Source organism: Anopheles coluzzii, chromosome 2, assembly GCF_943734685.1.
Source record: "Anopheles coluzzii chromosome 2, AcolN3, whole genome shotgun sequence".
NCBI classification, from domain to species: Eukaryota; Metazoa; Arthropoda; class Insecta; order Diptera; family Culicidae; genus Anopheles; species Anopheles coluzzii.
The window spans coordinates 26,053,049-26,069,115 of NC_064670.1; the positions used below are offsets into that span (position 1 = coordinate 26,053,049).

General features: G+C 52.5%; 1 protein-coding gene across 1 annotated transcript in view; it reads left to right on the forward strand.

The window, feature by feature from the left end:
* Positions 1 to 15,989, forward strand: part of LOC120948527 (uncharacterized) — a 35,506-nt gene extending 19,517 nt beyond the window's left edge. The window contains 12 exon segments of the mRNA XM_049607200.1: positions 4 to 3,379; positions 5,632 to 6,903; positions 7,361 to 8,149; positions 9,431 to 10,435; positions 10,582 to 11,343; positions 11,747 to 12,430; positions 13,261 to 13,864; positions 14,077 to 14,084; positions 14,223 to 14,933; positions 15,070 to 15,242; positions 15,335 to 15,451; positions 15,537 to 15,989. Of these exon segments, the coding sequence (XP_049463157.1) occupies positions 4 to 3,379; positions 5,632 to 6,903; positions 7,361 to 8,149; positions 9,431 to 10,435; positions 10,582 to 11,343; positions 11,747 to 12,430; positions 13,261 to 13,864; positions 14,077 to 14,084; positions 14,223 to 14,933; positions 15,070 to 15,242; positions 15,335 to 15,412 (9,462 nt within the window). The 3' untranslated portion in view covers positions 15,413 to 15,451; positions 15,537 to 15,989.
* The last annotated feature ends 78 nt before the right edge of the window (positions 15,990 to 16,067 follow it).

The following is a 16,067-nucleotide window of genomic DNA, read 5'->3' on the forward strand; positions in this document are numbered from 1 at the left end:
AAGAAGGAAGAGGAAGAAGTTAAGAAGAAGAAGAAAGAAGAAGAAGCCGAGAAGAAGAAAGCTGAAGACGAGGCTAAGAAAAAGAAGACTGAAGAAGAAGCCAAGAAAAAGAAGGAAGAGGAAGAGGCCAAGAAGAAGATGGAAGAGGAAGAAGCTAAGAAGAAGAAGGAAGAGGAAGAGTTCCAGAAGAAGAGGGAAGAGGATGCAGCTATCAAGAAGAAGGAAGAGGAAGAACTCAAGAAGAAGAAGGAAGAGGAAGAAGCTAAGAAGAAGCAAGAAGAAGAAGTCAAGAAGAACAAAGAAGAAGAAATCAAGAAGAAGGCTGAAGAAGAGGCTAAGAAGAAGAAGGAAGAGGAAGAAATCAAGAAGAAGGAAGAAGAAGAAGCCAAGAAGAAGAAGGCTGAAGAAGAGGCTAAGAAGAAGAAGGAAGAGGCTAAGAAGAAGAAGGAAGAGGAAGAAGCTAAGAAGAAGAAGGAAGAGGAAGAAGGCAAGAAGAAGAAGGAAGAGGAAGAAGCCAAGAAGAAGAAGGCTGAGGAAGATGCCAAGAAGAAGAAGGCGGAAGAAGAGGCTAAGAAGAAGGAAGAGGAAGACGCCAAGAAGAAGAAGGAAGAGGAAGCTGCCAAGAAGGAGAAGGAAGAGGAAGCTGCCAAGAAGAAGAAGGTAGAGGAAGAAGCCAAGAAGAAGAAGGAAGAGGAAGATGCCAAAAAGAAGCAAGAAGAAGAAGCAGCTAAGAAGAAGAAGGAAGATGAAGAAGCCAATAAGAAGAAAGAAGAGGCAGAAGTTAAGAAGAAGAAAGCTGAAGAAGAGGCTAAGAAGAAGAAGGAAGAGGAAGACGCCAAGAAGAAGCAGGATGAAGAAGCTGCCAAGAAGAAGAAGAAGGAAGAGGAACAGGCCAAGAAGAAGAAGGAAGAGGAAGAAGCCAAGAAAAAGAAGGCTGAAGAAGAGGCCAAGAAGAAGAAGGAAGAAGAAAATGCCAAGAAGAAGAAAGAAGAGGATGAAGCTAGAAAGAAAAAAGAAGTAGAAGAGACCAAGAAGAAGGCCGAGGCAGAAGCTAAGAGAAAGAAGGAAGAGGAAGACATCAAGAAGAAAAAGGAAGAAGAAGAAGCAAATAAAAAGGAAAAGATGAAGAAGAAAGATGAGGAAGAAATCAAAGAGAAGGAAGAAAAGGAAAAAGCAAAACAAAAGAAGGCGGAAGCAGAAACAAAGAAACAAAAGGAAGAAGACGAAGCTAAGAAGACAATACAGAAAGAAGAAAATACTAAGCAGAAGGCGGAAGAGGAAAAGATAAGGAAAAAGAGCAAGAAAACAGAAGAAGCTGAGGTAAGGATGGTACAGGAAACGAATGAAACTAAGCAGCAAAAGAAAGAAGATGAAGTTCAGAGGAAGATAGGAGATACAGCGCAAGCCGCTGTGGTGATGATGAAGAAATCGGAAGATACTATTCAGCAGGAAAAGACTATTGCTAAGGTTCAAACCGTCCTAGACAATGTGCATGAACTGCTGCTGGAAATCAAGCGTATGTTCCTAACCAATAGTGCGGGAAAAAATTTGTCCTCTGCACTTAAAAATGTTAAGCTTAGCATGATGACCTCTGCCGATCTCGAGCGTTGCGAGGTTCAAATGCCACTTGTGAAGCATTTCCACGCTCCAATCGCTACATGGATCACCACCTTGTCTCAGATTGACCTTTACTCAGCGCAGTCCGAGACATGGAAAGTGCTGGAAGATAGCCTTCTGCAATTGGTGGATTCATTTGGCCAGTTGCCACAACGAAGCGAACAGCTTCAAGTTACGGAATGGAGAACCGTTTACACACTTTACAAAACCGTAATGGTACTGCTCACCGAAGTAAGACAATGCATTTACCAAAGACGTTCAACGCAGGCAGAAGCAGAACTCGCGCTAAGCAAAACGAGCGTGGAACTGCAGTTGCTGCAGAAGGATCTTGAGTACATTCAGCTGAACTTCGGTTCGGATCGGGTAGATCTTACCTCAAAGACCGTACAGTCCTACTTTGTGCAAATTTGTAAATCCTTAACCCTGCTGCATCCGTCCGTGGTGGCCACTGTCCAGAAGCCGTCTTACGCGACCTGCGTAAACATTCTGCAGCAGCTTACCATTCCCGTGCACGATCTGGTGAGCGTTCTGCCGCCAAGCACGAGCGCGGGAGACGCTGAAGCCTTGAATCCGGCACTGAAGCATAACTTGAGACAGTTGTATCGCATCGTATCGCTAATTTCGCAGCAGCACCTTACCAGGGTGCGCAATGAGCGCGAAGTTACGATCGTGGAGGAGATCAAGCGGCAACTTCTTAGCCTGGACCGGCTGCTGAAGGCGCTGCTTGATCTGCACAGCAAGACGGAACAGCAGAAGGATCTGCTGGAAATGGTTCGTAAGAATTTGGCCACGCTCAAGAGCGTCATGCTGCAGGTTAGGACGACCTGCTGCCTGCAGACGCTGGTCGAGAAGGACGACCAGCTGCTGGGCGCGTTCGAGCTGGTAATTGAACGGCTAACGGTGAACCCGCTGCAGCTCGACTCCGTCGAGTATCTTCGTTTGCTAGCAGAGTCTCTGGAGCGGTACTGCGACGTGATGCGCAGGCTCGGCAGCAATGGGACGATTTCCGACTGGCTGTTGCGCTACCAGCTGCAACTGCTCAAGATCTTCGACACGATCGAGTTTTGTCTGAGCGAGGAACAGTTCATAGTGATCGGTAGCAAGGAGAAGTACACCCGCACCAGCACGCTGGATGCGATACATGCGGTGAAGCAGCTGATAACGCACTACAAGATCGCCAGCAGCCAGGAGGTGCGTCGGGAGCAAAAGTCGGAACAGACGCACATCCAGCTGATTGCCGCACGCCAGGGACTTACGGACGAGGCGGAATCGATGACGGGCGGTGGCCGGGAAAGAAGTGCCCGCCGCACGGTAGACGCGCAGCAGAGCCGGGCTGATGCGGTACGGCGCCATGCCACCCGTAGCCCGGTCGGGCAGCGGGACGATCCGCCCCGCAGCTCGTCCAGGTGCAGCCTGGGCGCGTTACCGTCCAAGCGCGGGCCATCGTTTGCGGTGTACCTGAAGAACGTGTTCATCGAGCGCGATCACAGCTTCAAGCTGCTGTGCGTGGTGCTGGACTCGGAGATTGACGTCCGGTGGACGAAGGATGGCAGCGACATCGCACCAACCGGGCGGTACCATATGGTGCAGAAGAACGGGCTCATCACGCTGCAGGTGGACCACGCCGAGTACGAGGATACCGGTGTGTATGCGTGCCACGTTTTCAACAATTACGGCCAGTCGTTCAACAAGTGCACCGTCGAGGTGTATGATACGAGCGATGATATCATCTGCCCGTCGTTCAGCATACCGCACCAAATGGGTACGTGTTTTTTGTTGTGGTTTTCTTTTGTTTTCATCTTCTATTTTTAACCCAACTTGTTGATTGGTTGATTTGTTCAATGAAGGTTTCTCGCGGGCGGACGGAAAGCTTCTTCTTCGGACATGTCGCACTTGTTGTGCGGGGAACTAATTTTATCGATCAAACACACACACACACAAACCGCGGTCTGCCCCTTTGTAGGTAGTATTTTTGGCTGCATGGCATGGTGGCATGGTGTCGCGATCGGAACAAAGCGTATGTGCGGAACATCCGAAATGACGAACGGTGGACAATGTCTAGCGTTTATTACAATCGTTTTGCAGTCGTGCGACACTGTTAGGGGTAAAAATATCCCTACATACACATGTTCGAAGATAGCTCCGTGTGACTATGATCCGAGGAATTCATTCTGTCCATCAAGTAAAAGAGATCCTCTGTAGTTGGTCGGCTCGATTCAATTACTAACAGGGGATGATCTCAAGGAATTTCAATAGAAATATTCTCAATGTTACTGTGGGCGGAGACGATCATTCCGATCATAGCTGGCCGCGACGCCCAAACCTCCCATTGAACAAATCACCAATGCTCTAACTACCATCTCTAATGTTAACAGGAATAGTCTCACTGGTTATCCTACGGCTACTACTATAAATGTTACTTTCAGGATCCTTTACGCAAATTCCAGCATCCAATGTTCCGAGTACTGTCGGCTCTCGTGGTACTCACAGATCTCGTGGACCTCGCATGCAGTAGTAACACTTGGCATAATCCCATCGCCATTACACACAGCCACAGCCCTGTGCGCAGTTAGGGTTTTGGCAGATTACCCAGAAATACCTTTTGCATTCGTGAGGTACGGGGATGATCGTTATCGGGCAACTGCTTCGGCTAAACCCCTGTCGGACTTGCGTGTACTTGCTCTTCTTCTTCGTGCAAGTGAAAATAATGCCTTTCTCAACAAAGGAAAGCTCTAGCACAAGGACTAGAAGAAAAAAAAAAACATAAGGAAAACAACCACCCGCCTTCCCGCCTACGCTGCTTCCGATAATGCAGTGCCCTGTACATCAATTAAAGCGCTAAACGCAATGTTATTTAAGCCCATTTCGAGCCATACCATCCGCTCAACATGATGGTGGGGTGTGCGCCATCTTGTACGGCGTGTGCCCACATGCCTTGTGCTTACCAATCGGCCGAATGACGATGGGATATATAGGATATGCGTTGCGCTGCGTGCGCGCCATTGAATCAATCAGGTATTGACCCACTAAGCTCGGAGCTGGGGAGGGATAGCAAAACAACCTCTTTTCGCACCTTGGGGCGGGCGCGCGTACACGTCGGTGTCATCAGATGCCTATAAATAATGCGATAAAGTAGAACAGCGCATCGCTAAACTATGTCACAGCCAGCCAGCTATGTCGCGTAAACTATGTCACCACTAAATAGCGAATAGTGGCAGGCTCCGTCATCACACGAAACCGAACTATACACGTTAAACTCCCCAAGTCTCGGCGTCGGTCGGGTTTCGGGTTCGATTCGGCAACCAGCAGATCCGATCGAAACGATCCGATTGACATAGTTGCGCGCTTTAGCTAACGCAGCAAAGTAGCCCCCGATTCTAGGCCTCGCGCTAACATTGTGTCCACGTCCGGTGGGGATTTTTTTTTTAATGTGAGGGAGTGAGTACCGATTTGTGGGGATTTGTGTGATGGTTCGTACCTTTCGTACCAGCCGAGAAAATTGAACTACCCTGCACCGTGCGAAGTGCGCTTCACTTCTCCGACAGCGTTCGCCTGTACAGTGTGTCGTCACGGTCTCGCTGGTGGGTTGGCTCGAGATTTCGGGGAAGAATATACCCAAAAAAACAAAAATTGCTTGTGTGGTTGTTGCCCGTAGTTGGGCTCTCCGTTTCCAAAGTTTCCCCCAAAACACGGTGGTTTGGTGCCGGTGCTGTGTAGTACTCCATTTCCGTTCTAATTTCTCCTGTCCAATTTTCCCAGATTCTCCCGACCCCCTTCCGAAAGGTGGAGCTGCTGGTGGTACTGAGAACTGGTGGTGGTTGGTGTTGTTGGTGCGCCGGAATCGATCGTCAGCGATCAGGACGTCGCTGATCGCGCCTCTGCAGGGGAGGCGACCATCCAACTCCGCGTGTGTCTGTGTGTTTTGTGTGTCGTGCGTGCGTGCGTGTGTGTGTCTGTGTAAGTGTATGCTGTGGAGCGCTACGCCGTCGCAAAGAGAAGGGGTAAGGTTGTAAGGTGGTAATTCCCGGATAGCACCAGAAACACACACAGAGGAAAAAGGGAAAACGATGACGGGCAGACGGGAGCGCCGGTCGCGGTCGAAAAAGAACCAGCCGGAGGAGCCGGTCCAGGTGGAGGTGACGCCGGCCGAGCCGACGATGCTGGACCTGCTGAAGATACCGGGGCGGGGCGATTCGCCGCGCGATTTCCGCAGCCTGCACCGGGAAAAGTCGCCGTTCGAGATCGGCGAGCGGCCGGAGAAGCAGGTCGCGTCCCAGAAGGCCATCATCGACAAGGCGCTCGTGATGGACATCTCGGGCGGCGTCACGAACGTGGACGAGTACATCTCGCTGTTCTTCACCGACTCGTGCTCGCTGGATCCGGCCAGCTGCGGCGACATCTCGACCGTCAAGGTGGTGGTGGTGGAGGAGGAGATGGTCGAGCCCGAGCCGCCGAAGCCGGCCGAGGAGCACTCCAAAACGGAGGCGGAGGCGGCCGCCGAGCTGGCCCGCATACAGGAGGAGGAGGAGGCAGGTAAGTCCGCGAAGGAGCCGACGCCGCCGCCGCCGCCCCCGCCCGAGCCGGAACCAGAGCCGGAACCGGTGGAGGAAGAGGAGGAGGAAGAGGAGGAGGAGGAGGAACCCGAACCCGAGCCGCCTCGGGCGCCGACGCCGCCCCCGCCGAAGGAGCCGACGCCCGAGCCGGAACCGATAAAGCCACCGCCCGAGCCCGAATATGACTCAGACGTAGAGCTGATCCCGGTGAAGGAAGAGTTCGATCCGTCGGTGTGGAAGAGCATCGACAGTCTCGAACTGCAGCTGCAGCAGCAAGCGGAAGCGGAGGCGAAACCGAAAGCGAAGGAGAAAGAGAAGTCCCGTGAAGCGTCGCGCCGCGAATCGACCACGCAGGAGATGACGGAACGGGAGCGCGACCTGGAATGGCAGCGGCAGCGCCAGATGATGCGACCGCCGCTGGTGATCTCGCATCTGAAGGCGCGTGCCGCCCCGAAGGGCTCGACGGTGAAGCTGACCTGCACGATCTCCGGCCCGGGCATCACGGTGCGCTGGCTCAAGAACGGTGACCCGATCGAGAAGAGCACCAAGCACACGTTCAAGGTGAGCGAGGGCCTGCTCAGCCTGGAGATCAAGGACATCGACAATGCCGACGCGGGCGAGTACTGCTGCATGATCAAGAACAAGAACGGCGAAACGTCCACCAGCACCTCGCTGACGGTGTACGAAAATTACGAAACCAAACCAACGCCGCCGACGTTCATCTCGATCAAAGGTAACGCCAAAATTGCCTGCCAAGCGCTAGTAGTAGTAGGCTAGTAGGCTGTGTGCAAGCGTGTGTTTATGCTACCGGGGCTCCAGGTGTTGGCTGAGGTGGTGGAGTTCTCGACCATCGAGCAGTTCTTTTGCGATATAGAGTCATGTAGCCGCACAGTGTACGCGCCAGGCATTGGCCGGCCACTCTTCGTTACGATTGTGTGTATTGTTTTTGTGTATGTGTATTGTTTGTATTTCTGTGTGTGTGTGTAACTTCGCCCGTGGTGTGCGTGTAGCAGTCGTCGTCACTGTGCCCGTCCGTCCTACTGTCGTAGCCGCACGTCGTCGTCACACATCGGTCGATATCCATCGGAGCTATCACTAAAGCTGTGTCTCTGTGTCCTTCTGTTGTCGTGATAGTCGATTGGCGGTGGATTCTAATTCGATGTATTGTATCATTTTACTAATACATTAAGATGATGTTTCACTAGAGGACAAGCAGCAGCAGCAGCAGGCACCGGCAGTAGTTGCAAGTGAAGGGCAAGCAGCAGAAGCTGCTGCCACTGCTTCTACCCCTGAACAACCGGCAGCAGTAGCAGAAGCTACCGCAACTGCTGGCGATGCTCCGGCAGCCGAACAACCCGTCTCGGGCGATGCCGCACTTCCTCCCTCTGGCGCTCCCCAACCTCCGCCAGCTCAACCGCAGGAACAACCACCTCCTGCTCCTGCCGCCGTCGAAGCACCCGCCGCACCGACGACCGAAGAACAGCCCGCGGGCGAAGAGGGCGAAGCACCGGCCGCGCCACCACCGGAAGTGGGTGGCCATGCCAAGCACAGGCGAACGGCGCCGGAGAAGTCACCGTCGCCGCCGCCGATCGGGGGCGATATGGCCCGCTACTACCACAAGAAGATACTGCACCAGCGGGACAAGCTGCAGTGGTCGGTGCACCTGACCAACCGGGCCCTCGTGGCCGGCCACCGGCTGAAGCTGATGTGCTGCGCCACCGGGTTCGATCCGACGCTGGAGTGGTTCAAGGACGGGCAGCCAGTCGAGTACGACGACCACATCGTCGACATGAACGACATGCACCGGGGCGCGTACGGCTGCCTGTGGGTCAACGATGTCACCGTGAAGGATGCGGGCGAGTACAAGTGCAAGGCGAAGAACGCGACGGAGGAGATCGAAACCGTGTGCCGGCTGACGGTGGTCGAGCCGGTCAACACGGTGCAAACCTTTGCGCCCACGTTCGTGCGCATGGTTCGAGGTAAGTTTGCGCCGATGCCGATGCTAGTTTGGTTTAGATTTTGGGGCATAGCTAATAATAGCACTGGGTGTGGTGGTACCTATTCGTGACATATAGCTTGTGCACACTTACAATGGGGGGTTTTCGATGCACTTTCCAATGTGAACAGCATTATTCGCCTCTTGTGATATGATATTCAACAGCTATAGCATGCATTGCAGGGTTTGCAGAGCCTCTTTCCGATGTGGAACATCATGTGATGTTTTCCACAGCTGTCACATGTCTGTTGTATTTACAACACAGTGAGTTATCAGTTCTTCTACATGACTTTCAACGCACCACAAGCTTTTGACTGAGTTTTAAATTTTATTGTGATGTGTTGAAAATCTTGTGGAAGAACTAAAGATTTATTGTGATGCAAATACAATAGGTGACAGCTGTTGAAAAACATATGGCAAGCGTTGAATAGAGCTGTTTACTTTAGGTACTGACTCGGTGAACCTTGTATTTGCATAACAATATTTGTTCAATTCTTTAAATATGACTTAACACGTCACAGTCTGGATTCAGTTAGTGACGTTTTGAAAATCATGTATAAAGAGCTAAACAAATATTGTGATGGAAATAATATTTGTGACAGTTGTTGAAAAACATCTTGCGAACGATGACTAATGCTGTTCACATTGGAAAGATATTCGAAAACTTCTGTGTTGTAGCTCATGCTACACGATGTGATGAACTGTATGTAGTTCATAGTACAGGGTTTCTCTGGGCAGCTCCAAGCCATAAGCAAACATATCATTTCAACGTTCAGTAATGTTAATCTTAAGTAGAATAATCTGTCATTGGTTGGTTGGACTAGGTTCATTTGAGATTTCTTAACCTTGAAGTAGGATTTTAACAAGGTGGCTAGATAGACTACAAGTAGGCTTATGAGTCTGATTTTGGACGTCATCATGTATAGGAATTTCTATAGAGATTGATAGGAGGGGAGTAACGGTTGCCAAGGACCTTTGTATGAAACTTTGAAATGAATCTTTACGGAAACTGATAGCTTTGCTTGAGTCTACATACGCAGAAGTGATCTGGTCTCCATACACTTTGCTTAGAATGTTGGGCTGCCTAGAGAAACCCTGTCAGTTTAATTAATAGATACTTAATGTCTCGCGAGTGCATTCATCTTTTTCGACGAACCGCAAGTAATCAGGATGTAAAGTAAAGCAGTGGTGGTGCAACACACACATTTCACTCTATTTTCTAACACCTCTGCATACTGTCCCGCTCTCTTTTTTTTGCATGTAGAAAACTACGACCCGTACAGCAACATCCTCACGGTGGAGTTTGTGATCCGGGCCAATCCGACGCCAACGCTGACGTGGTACAAGGGCATCATCAAGCTGGGCGTCTACCCGGACAGCCACATGCGCATCTCGCAGCACTTTGACGAGACGGCCGAGCACACGATCGCGTCGCTCGTTTTCTACGACCCTTCGTACACGGACAATGGCGAGTACATCTGCATCGCGACGAACACGGTCGGCGAGGCGACGTGCAAGCATGTGGTCGACTTCTGCAGCAAGGAGCAGTACTTCGAGTGGTTGGCCAAGAAGCGGCCCGGCTGGTTTAAGGCCGAATCGTACATTGCGGTCGAGCCGCCGCCCACCTTTGGCGATGGCGAAGCCGGCGATGAGGAGGAAGACGGCGGCGAGGAGGAGGAAGAGGAAGCGGAAGGTGGGGAGGAGGGAGAGGGACCGCCGAAGGTAAAGCGCGCTCCCAAGCTGCCCGACGTGAAGGAGCTGCCGGAGGAGGAAACGAAAGCGGAGGCGGAAGCGCAAGCCCCGGCAGAGCCGCGTAGCGTCCAGATTGTGGAGCCGGAACCGGTGGCCCCGGCCAAGGAACCCGAGCCGGAGCCGCATTACAAGCGGCGCAAGTCCCGCACGCAGGTAGCGCTGGAAGAGTTCGAGCGGCGCAAAAAGTTCGACTTTGTGTCGCACATGGCGAACGTGCGGGTCGAGCCGGGCAAGACGCTACGGCTGATCGCGTACGTGAAGTGCCCGGAGGAGGTGAGCTCCTACTGGAAGCGGGACGGGCGTGTGCTGGGCAACGGGTTGCGCCTGACGCACACCACGATGCGGTGCGGCACGTGCGTGCTGGAGATAGAGAAGTGCAAGTACCGGGACGCGGGCAGCTACACCTGCGTGGCCAAGTGCCCGACCTACGGTGAGATCGAGCAAACGTGCACGGTGTCGGTGGTGGAGAAGACGGAGATTAAGGGCGAAGCGCCGGTCTTTACCCGCCCCATGCAAGGTATGCACGAGATGAAGAGGAGGCAGAAGCGGTCGGCAAAACGTCGGATGGTCGGACATCGAGCGAGGGAAATCCCCCGAACATTGCGAGCATTTTGTTTGTTTTCTGGACTGTTTTCCTGATTTCCACCTGATTCTCCCTTACAGAAAAGTATGACCCGATACAGGACGAGCTGACGCTCGAGTGTTGCGTGCGGGGCGATCCCGAACCGGAGACGGTGTGGATCGTGCAGGGCGTGTTCATGCGCCACAACACGGGCGGCCGGCTGTACTTCCGCAAGTACCCGGACGGCCGCCAGCTGCTGAAGATCTTTCAGCCGAGCAAGGAGGACAGCGGGCGGTACGTGTGCCGGGCGAAGAACAGCGTCGACAAGACGGACATGTCGTACTGGCTGAACTACAAGAACAGCGACGAGGATGTGCTGAAGGTGTTCGAGGATGAGCTGCACAAGAAGTCGGAAAAGCCCATCCTGAGCCGGCACCTGCGGGCGAAGGATTGCGACTACAATCCGGAGGACGAGGCGCTGATCAAGTGGTCGGAAACGCGCAGCCAGCACGACAAGGAGTACGACTACCGGTACAAGCTGCGGTTCATTACGCAGCTGCAGGATAAGACCGTGCCGGAGGGTTCGAACCTCAAGTTTACCTGCTACGTCGACGGCAAGTTCCCGCTGTTCATGTGGTACAAGGACGACATACCGCTCGTGCAGGGCCGCAAGTACCGGCAGAAGACGCGCCGCGACGGCAAGGTGACGCTCGAGATCGTCAACGTCACGACGGACGACGCCGGCACGTACAAGCTCGAGGCGCGCAACTACGCCGGTAGCATTGAGACCAAGTCGGCGGTTACTGTTTATGAAAATCCGTACACCAAGTTCGTTCCGCCAATCTTTGCTAGCAACATCCTAGGTAATGAGCCTGATGGCGTCTGCTGCTAGCAGTCGGCGGCAGCACCCGGGTCAAACATGGTGGCAGCTGCCGGGACTGTCACTGCCTGCATACTGCTTCAGTATCTGATTATTACTACTAAACCGTACACTAGCTAATCCCCGCTGTCAATATCTATCTGTCAACTACTGTCACTACCTTGAGCGGTCTCCGCGTTACATCGGACCGTATCTGCACGTATCTGTCTGTCAAAGCAGAAGGGTCTTTCTATATTCCTAAGCAGCACCGATAACCAGTGAGCAACTGTACTCTGTTAACACAAAGAGCATCGGCCACATTCCGGCCCGGGTAACATGTCTAGATATGTATGTGTATGTGTGTGTGTGTTTATCTTACACTTGTTTTGAATGTTTTGATTCCCCAGAGTACCAGCAGGCCAGTACAAATCACTACACAGACAAATCGTATACTAACACCGCTACTGTCAGTGGCCACAGTACCATCTCCCATCAGCGGTCTTCGACACGGTCGACGGCAAGTGCCGGGTACGATCACACCAAAGTGAAGGAGTACTACAGAAGACATCAACAGCACACCGGTACTACCGCCGACCAGCATCATGCGTACAGCAGCAGCAGCCGTGAGAGCAGCAGGCAAACGACCTTCGAGCATCGTCGATCGTTGCGTGCCTCTACGGGCAGTAGCAGCTACCACCATCTTAACAGTAGCAGCAGCCCGTACTATTACAGTTCCATGCAGGGGCTTGGCCACTTGAGCCACGGTGAGTCGTCGGCTCGTGATGTAACAACCTCTTCAGACGTTGCGGCGAGACAGCGTCGCAGCTACCTCTCACACTACGACCGGTTGACGACGACGACGACGACCGGCACAACGATGCGGAAATCGCCGACCGTAGCGGACCAGCAGCAGCAGCAGGGTTTGACGAAGGTGGAGCGGACGGAATGGCGTTCACGCGACTGGGCCCGCATCAAGCGAACTAGCCCGACGGTGATGCCACTTACCGAGACGATGGAGGATGATACGGCGGCAAGCGGCCGGCACTCCGTTGGTGGTGGCAGGGGCAGCACTGGCGGTGGTGCCGTGCAAGGTAAGAACACCCGTTTGTTGTGATGGAGAACAGAACAACCACTTTGGAATGGGTTTATAAACACTCTGGAACATTGTAAGGGGGGGGGGGGGGGGTTTGAGTGGACAGATTGAACACAAACAAACAATCGTTCTCGAGAGAGTGTGTCAATTTTGTAGAATCATTTTCTGTTGATTGAGAGGTGCTGCTGTATAGACTTTGATCACCACTCCACGATAACAACTTGATGTACTGTACCAATTACGCTACACACAACTGATTGTTTGTATCGCGACAGATATTCTTAACGTACTATGGCGTAAAACGGCCAACATCGGCGCGCGTTCATGTTAGACTTCCCCTCGTATGTCTACCAGTTGCGTCAGTAAAAGGTTTGGGAGGAAAGTTCTGGATGGGATTCTATCCTGTCCGACCTTGTAGGTGCCAGTGCCTCTATCAAATAGACAACCGAGCCAGTCGATGCTTTCATTGCAAAGAATTTATAAGAATAGGAATCATTAGACCAAGCAAGAATCGCTCAGCAGCATTCTTATGACATCTTTAACGCACTAGAACCACTATGTAGAGACTGATGATTGAATTTCGTATTGCCTTAGTGGGCTTTACAGGGGTTTTCAGCTGTTCTGAAACTCTGTGATACATTAATCGCATATTTTTTATTTGATCGATTATGATATAACATCACAAAGAGTTCTGGAAGTGCGCCAACAGTATTAGAACCGCTGAAAACCCTTTCAAAAGTTTTAGTATATTAACTAATAGTACATTGCCATGTTCTTCGATTATTCTAATGTCCCTCTGCTAATCATTTCTCTTATTCCTCTCCACAGCAACCACCAGCACAACGGAATCGGCGGCAACTACGACTCGCGAAGAATCTAAATCCCAACGCACCGCCCAGCTTCAAGTGTCCACCGAGATGGACCGCACCACCACCACCGTCGGTGGTAAACGATCCCAAACCTACCCGTACCACTACCGGATGGACACGTTCGCAACGACGTTGTCCCGTGGCCACGACAGTCAGCTTCACAGCTCGCTCGAGATGTACCAACCGATCGTGCAGACGGTGTTGCGCGATCGGCTGGTCAAGCGCGGCTCCAATTTGCTGCTGGTCTGCTCGTTCTGGGGCGTCAACTGTGAGATCGAGTGGGTGCACAACTACACGAAGCTGAGCAGCGGGGCCAAGTATCGCATCTCGCGCCACCAGGGCATGAGCATACTGGAGATCTACGACATCACGCACCAGGAGGCGGGCATGTACAAGTGCGTGGTGCGGAACGACTGTGGCGAGGACGTCACGAACTGTTGCATTCTCGTGCTGGACCACATACGGCTGTCGTCGACGAAGCAAACCCGACCGGACCGCCACACGCTGACGAGACGGTTTTAGGCACTCCCCGCAGAAGTAGAAGCGGGGGCAGAAGCTGGAGTGTTTGTTTGTGTTTAGATAGCACCATTTAGTCCGTAACCGCTGCCTGTGTGTCTGTGTGTGTCAAATTCCCATCGAATGTATGTGTTTCCATGTTTGTGTGTGTACGCTTCTTCTGTATATGTGTATATCGGTAACTGTCGTTCCGTGTGTTTGCGTGTGTCCGTTTTGATAAATCGTACCTGTGCTCTACATGACTACCGGCGGGCAAGAGAACTGAAGGTGCCGAGAATGTCACCTGGAGGCCAATCGAACCATCCCCCAACCCCCCCAAACCCATGCTAATCCTGCCTCTTGGGCGTGATGTCAATTTTCCTTCCCGATATATTTCCACCCGATATTTCCACCAAAACGCAACAGAAACGTACTCGCTGCACTCGAACGAGATCGTGCTGGAGTGCCGGGTGCGCGGTACGCCCCGGCCGAACATTGCCTGGATCAAGGACGGCGAGTACATCATCCCGGGCGACAAGTACGAGCAGTACGACCATGCCGACGGTACCTGCAAGCTGATCGTGACCAGCCCGGGCGAGGAAGACTCGGGCACGTACACGTGCGAGGCGGAGAGCGGCGGCTGCAGCGACGCGATCAGCCACAACGTGCAGTTCGTCAGCAAGGAGAAGGTGCTGATGGAGCGCACGCACAGCGTGTACCACCGGAACCCGAACCTGCCGCACTTCTACCAGGGCCTCGCCGACTACTCGATCCCGTCCGGCGGCAACATCTGTCTGGTGGTGGAGGTGCAGGGCAACTGTGAGGTGCAGTGGTTCCGCGACCGCTACCCGGTCACCGGCAAGCCGCCGAAGGTGCGCACGTACAGCGACGGCACCGGCCTGTTTGCGCTCTGCATTACGGCGGCGACGATGGACGCGTCCGGCCGGTACGTGTGCCGGGCGACGAACGCGTTCGGCAAGGCGGAATCCTCCTCGAACGTGGACATCATCAACCCGAACGCGATCAAGGGCGCGAAGCCACCGATCTTCATGTCCCGGCCGCAGCCCGAGATCAAGATCAGACAGGGCGACACGCTGTCGATGGCGTTCAAAATCATCGGCGACCCGAAACCGAAGAGTAAGTGGTGGTAGTGAACCTGGTCGACGCGGAAGCAAGCCCCCTAATGAGCGTATTCCCTTTTTTGTTTCTCTCTCTCTCTTTCTTTCGCTCTCCCGCGTGTTTTCACTTCTTCTTTGGCGCCCTGTTCAAACAGTTCAATGGATGAAGGGCACGAAGGATTTGACCAACTCGCCGCGAACGGTGAAGGAAGTGCACGCGGACTACATTCGATTCTCGATCAAGGAGGCAGTGGTCGCGGACGAGGGTGCCTACTTCATCGTGGCCAGAAATCGACACGGCATCGATCGTTCGTTCACTAAAGTATCGGTACGTGCGAGGGAGATGCCTTGGTTTGGAAGGCGCACACCGCCGGGCCGGATTAATGAGCTTTTTACTTCATTCTTCTTCTCCCCGCGCAGATCAAGCCACCGAGGGGCTACAAGAAGCACCTGGAGGACGATCTTGATCGGGATGCACCCGATAAGGGCCGGAAATAAATGCATGCAAAGCAGGGCGCTGAAACTTTACACTTGTAGGTAAGCGGAAGGATTCGAGGTTTAAGCAATTGGGCAGTAAATCGACATTCTAATTGGCTCTTCTCTCCTCCTCCAACCTTTCTAGTTTCATTTTGGAATGTTACATTGTGTTTTGACGACGCCACGTTGCTTCTGCGAAATAAAAAAAAGCGAAGTGAACTAGTGTGGTGGTACTAGGAGCAGCTAAGTTATCATTATCAGCATCAGCATCATTGGCGTGAACAGCGAACCGGCAGCACAACAGCACAAGCCGGCAGTATATATATAGTTCGTCGCCATGTTCACCCCTTAATCCCTTAAAACGCATCGAACGTCTGAATCTGCGTGTGGATGATTCAAACTTGAAAGAGATTGCATTGCGAGAAACATTGTTTACCTTTTTAGTAAGTTTTATGAACCCCCCTTCTCTTCCCCCACTCTCTTGTCCTTTTCTCCCAACAACCCCTCCCCCCCTCCCACCCCCAACGCCCAATCATTTAGTTAAAGAGAGAAGCTTTCGTGTTTGTATATGAATAAAACAGAAACGATTTTAAAGAAACTTATCGTGCACGGACGTACCCATGACCTTGAACTGCCCGTATCCGAACGCAAACGACTAGCGCCATCTGTTGTACGC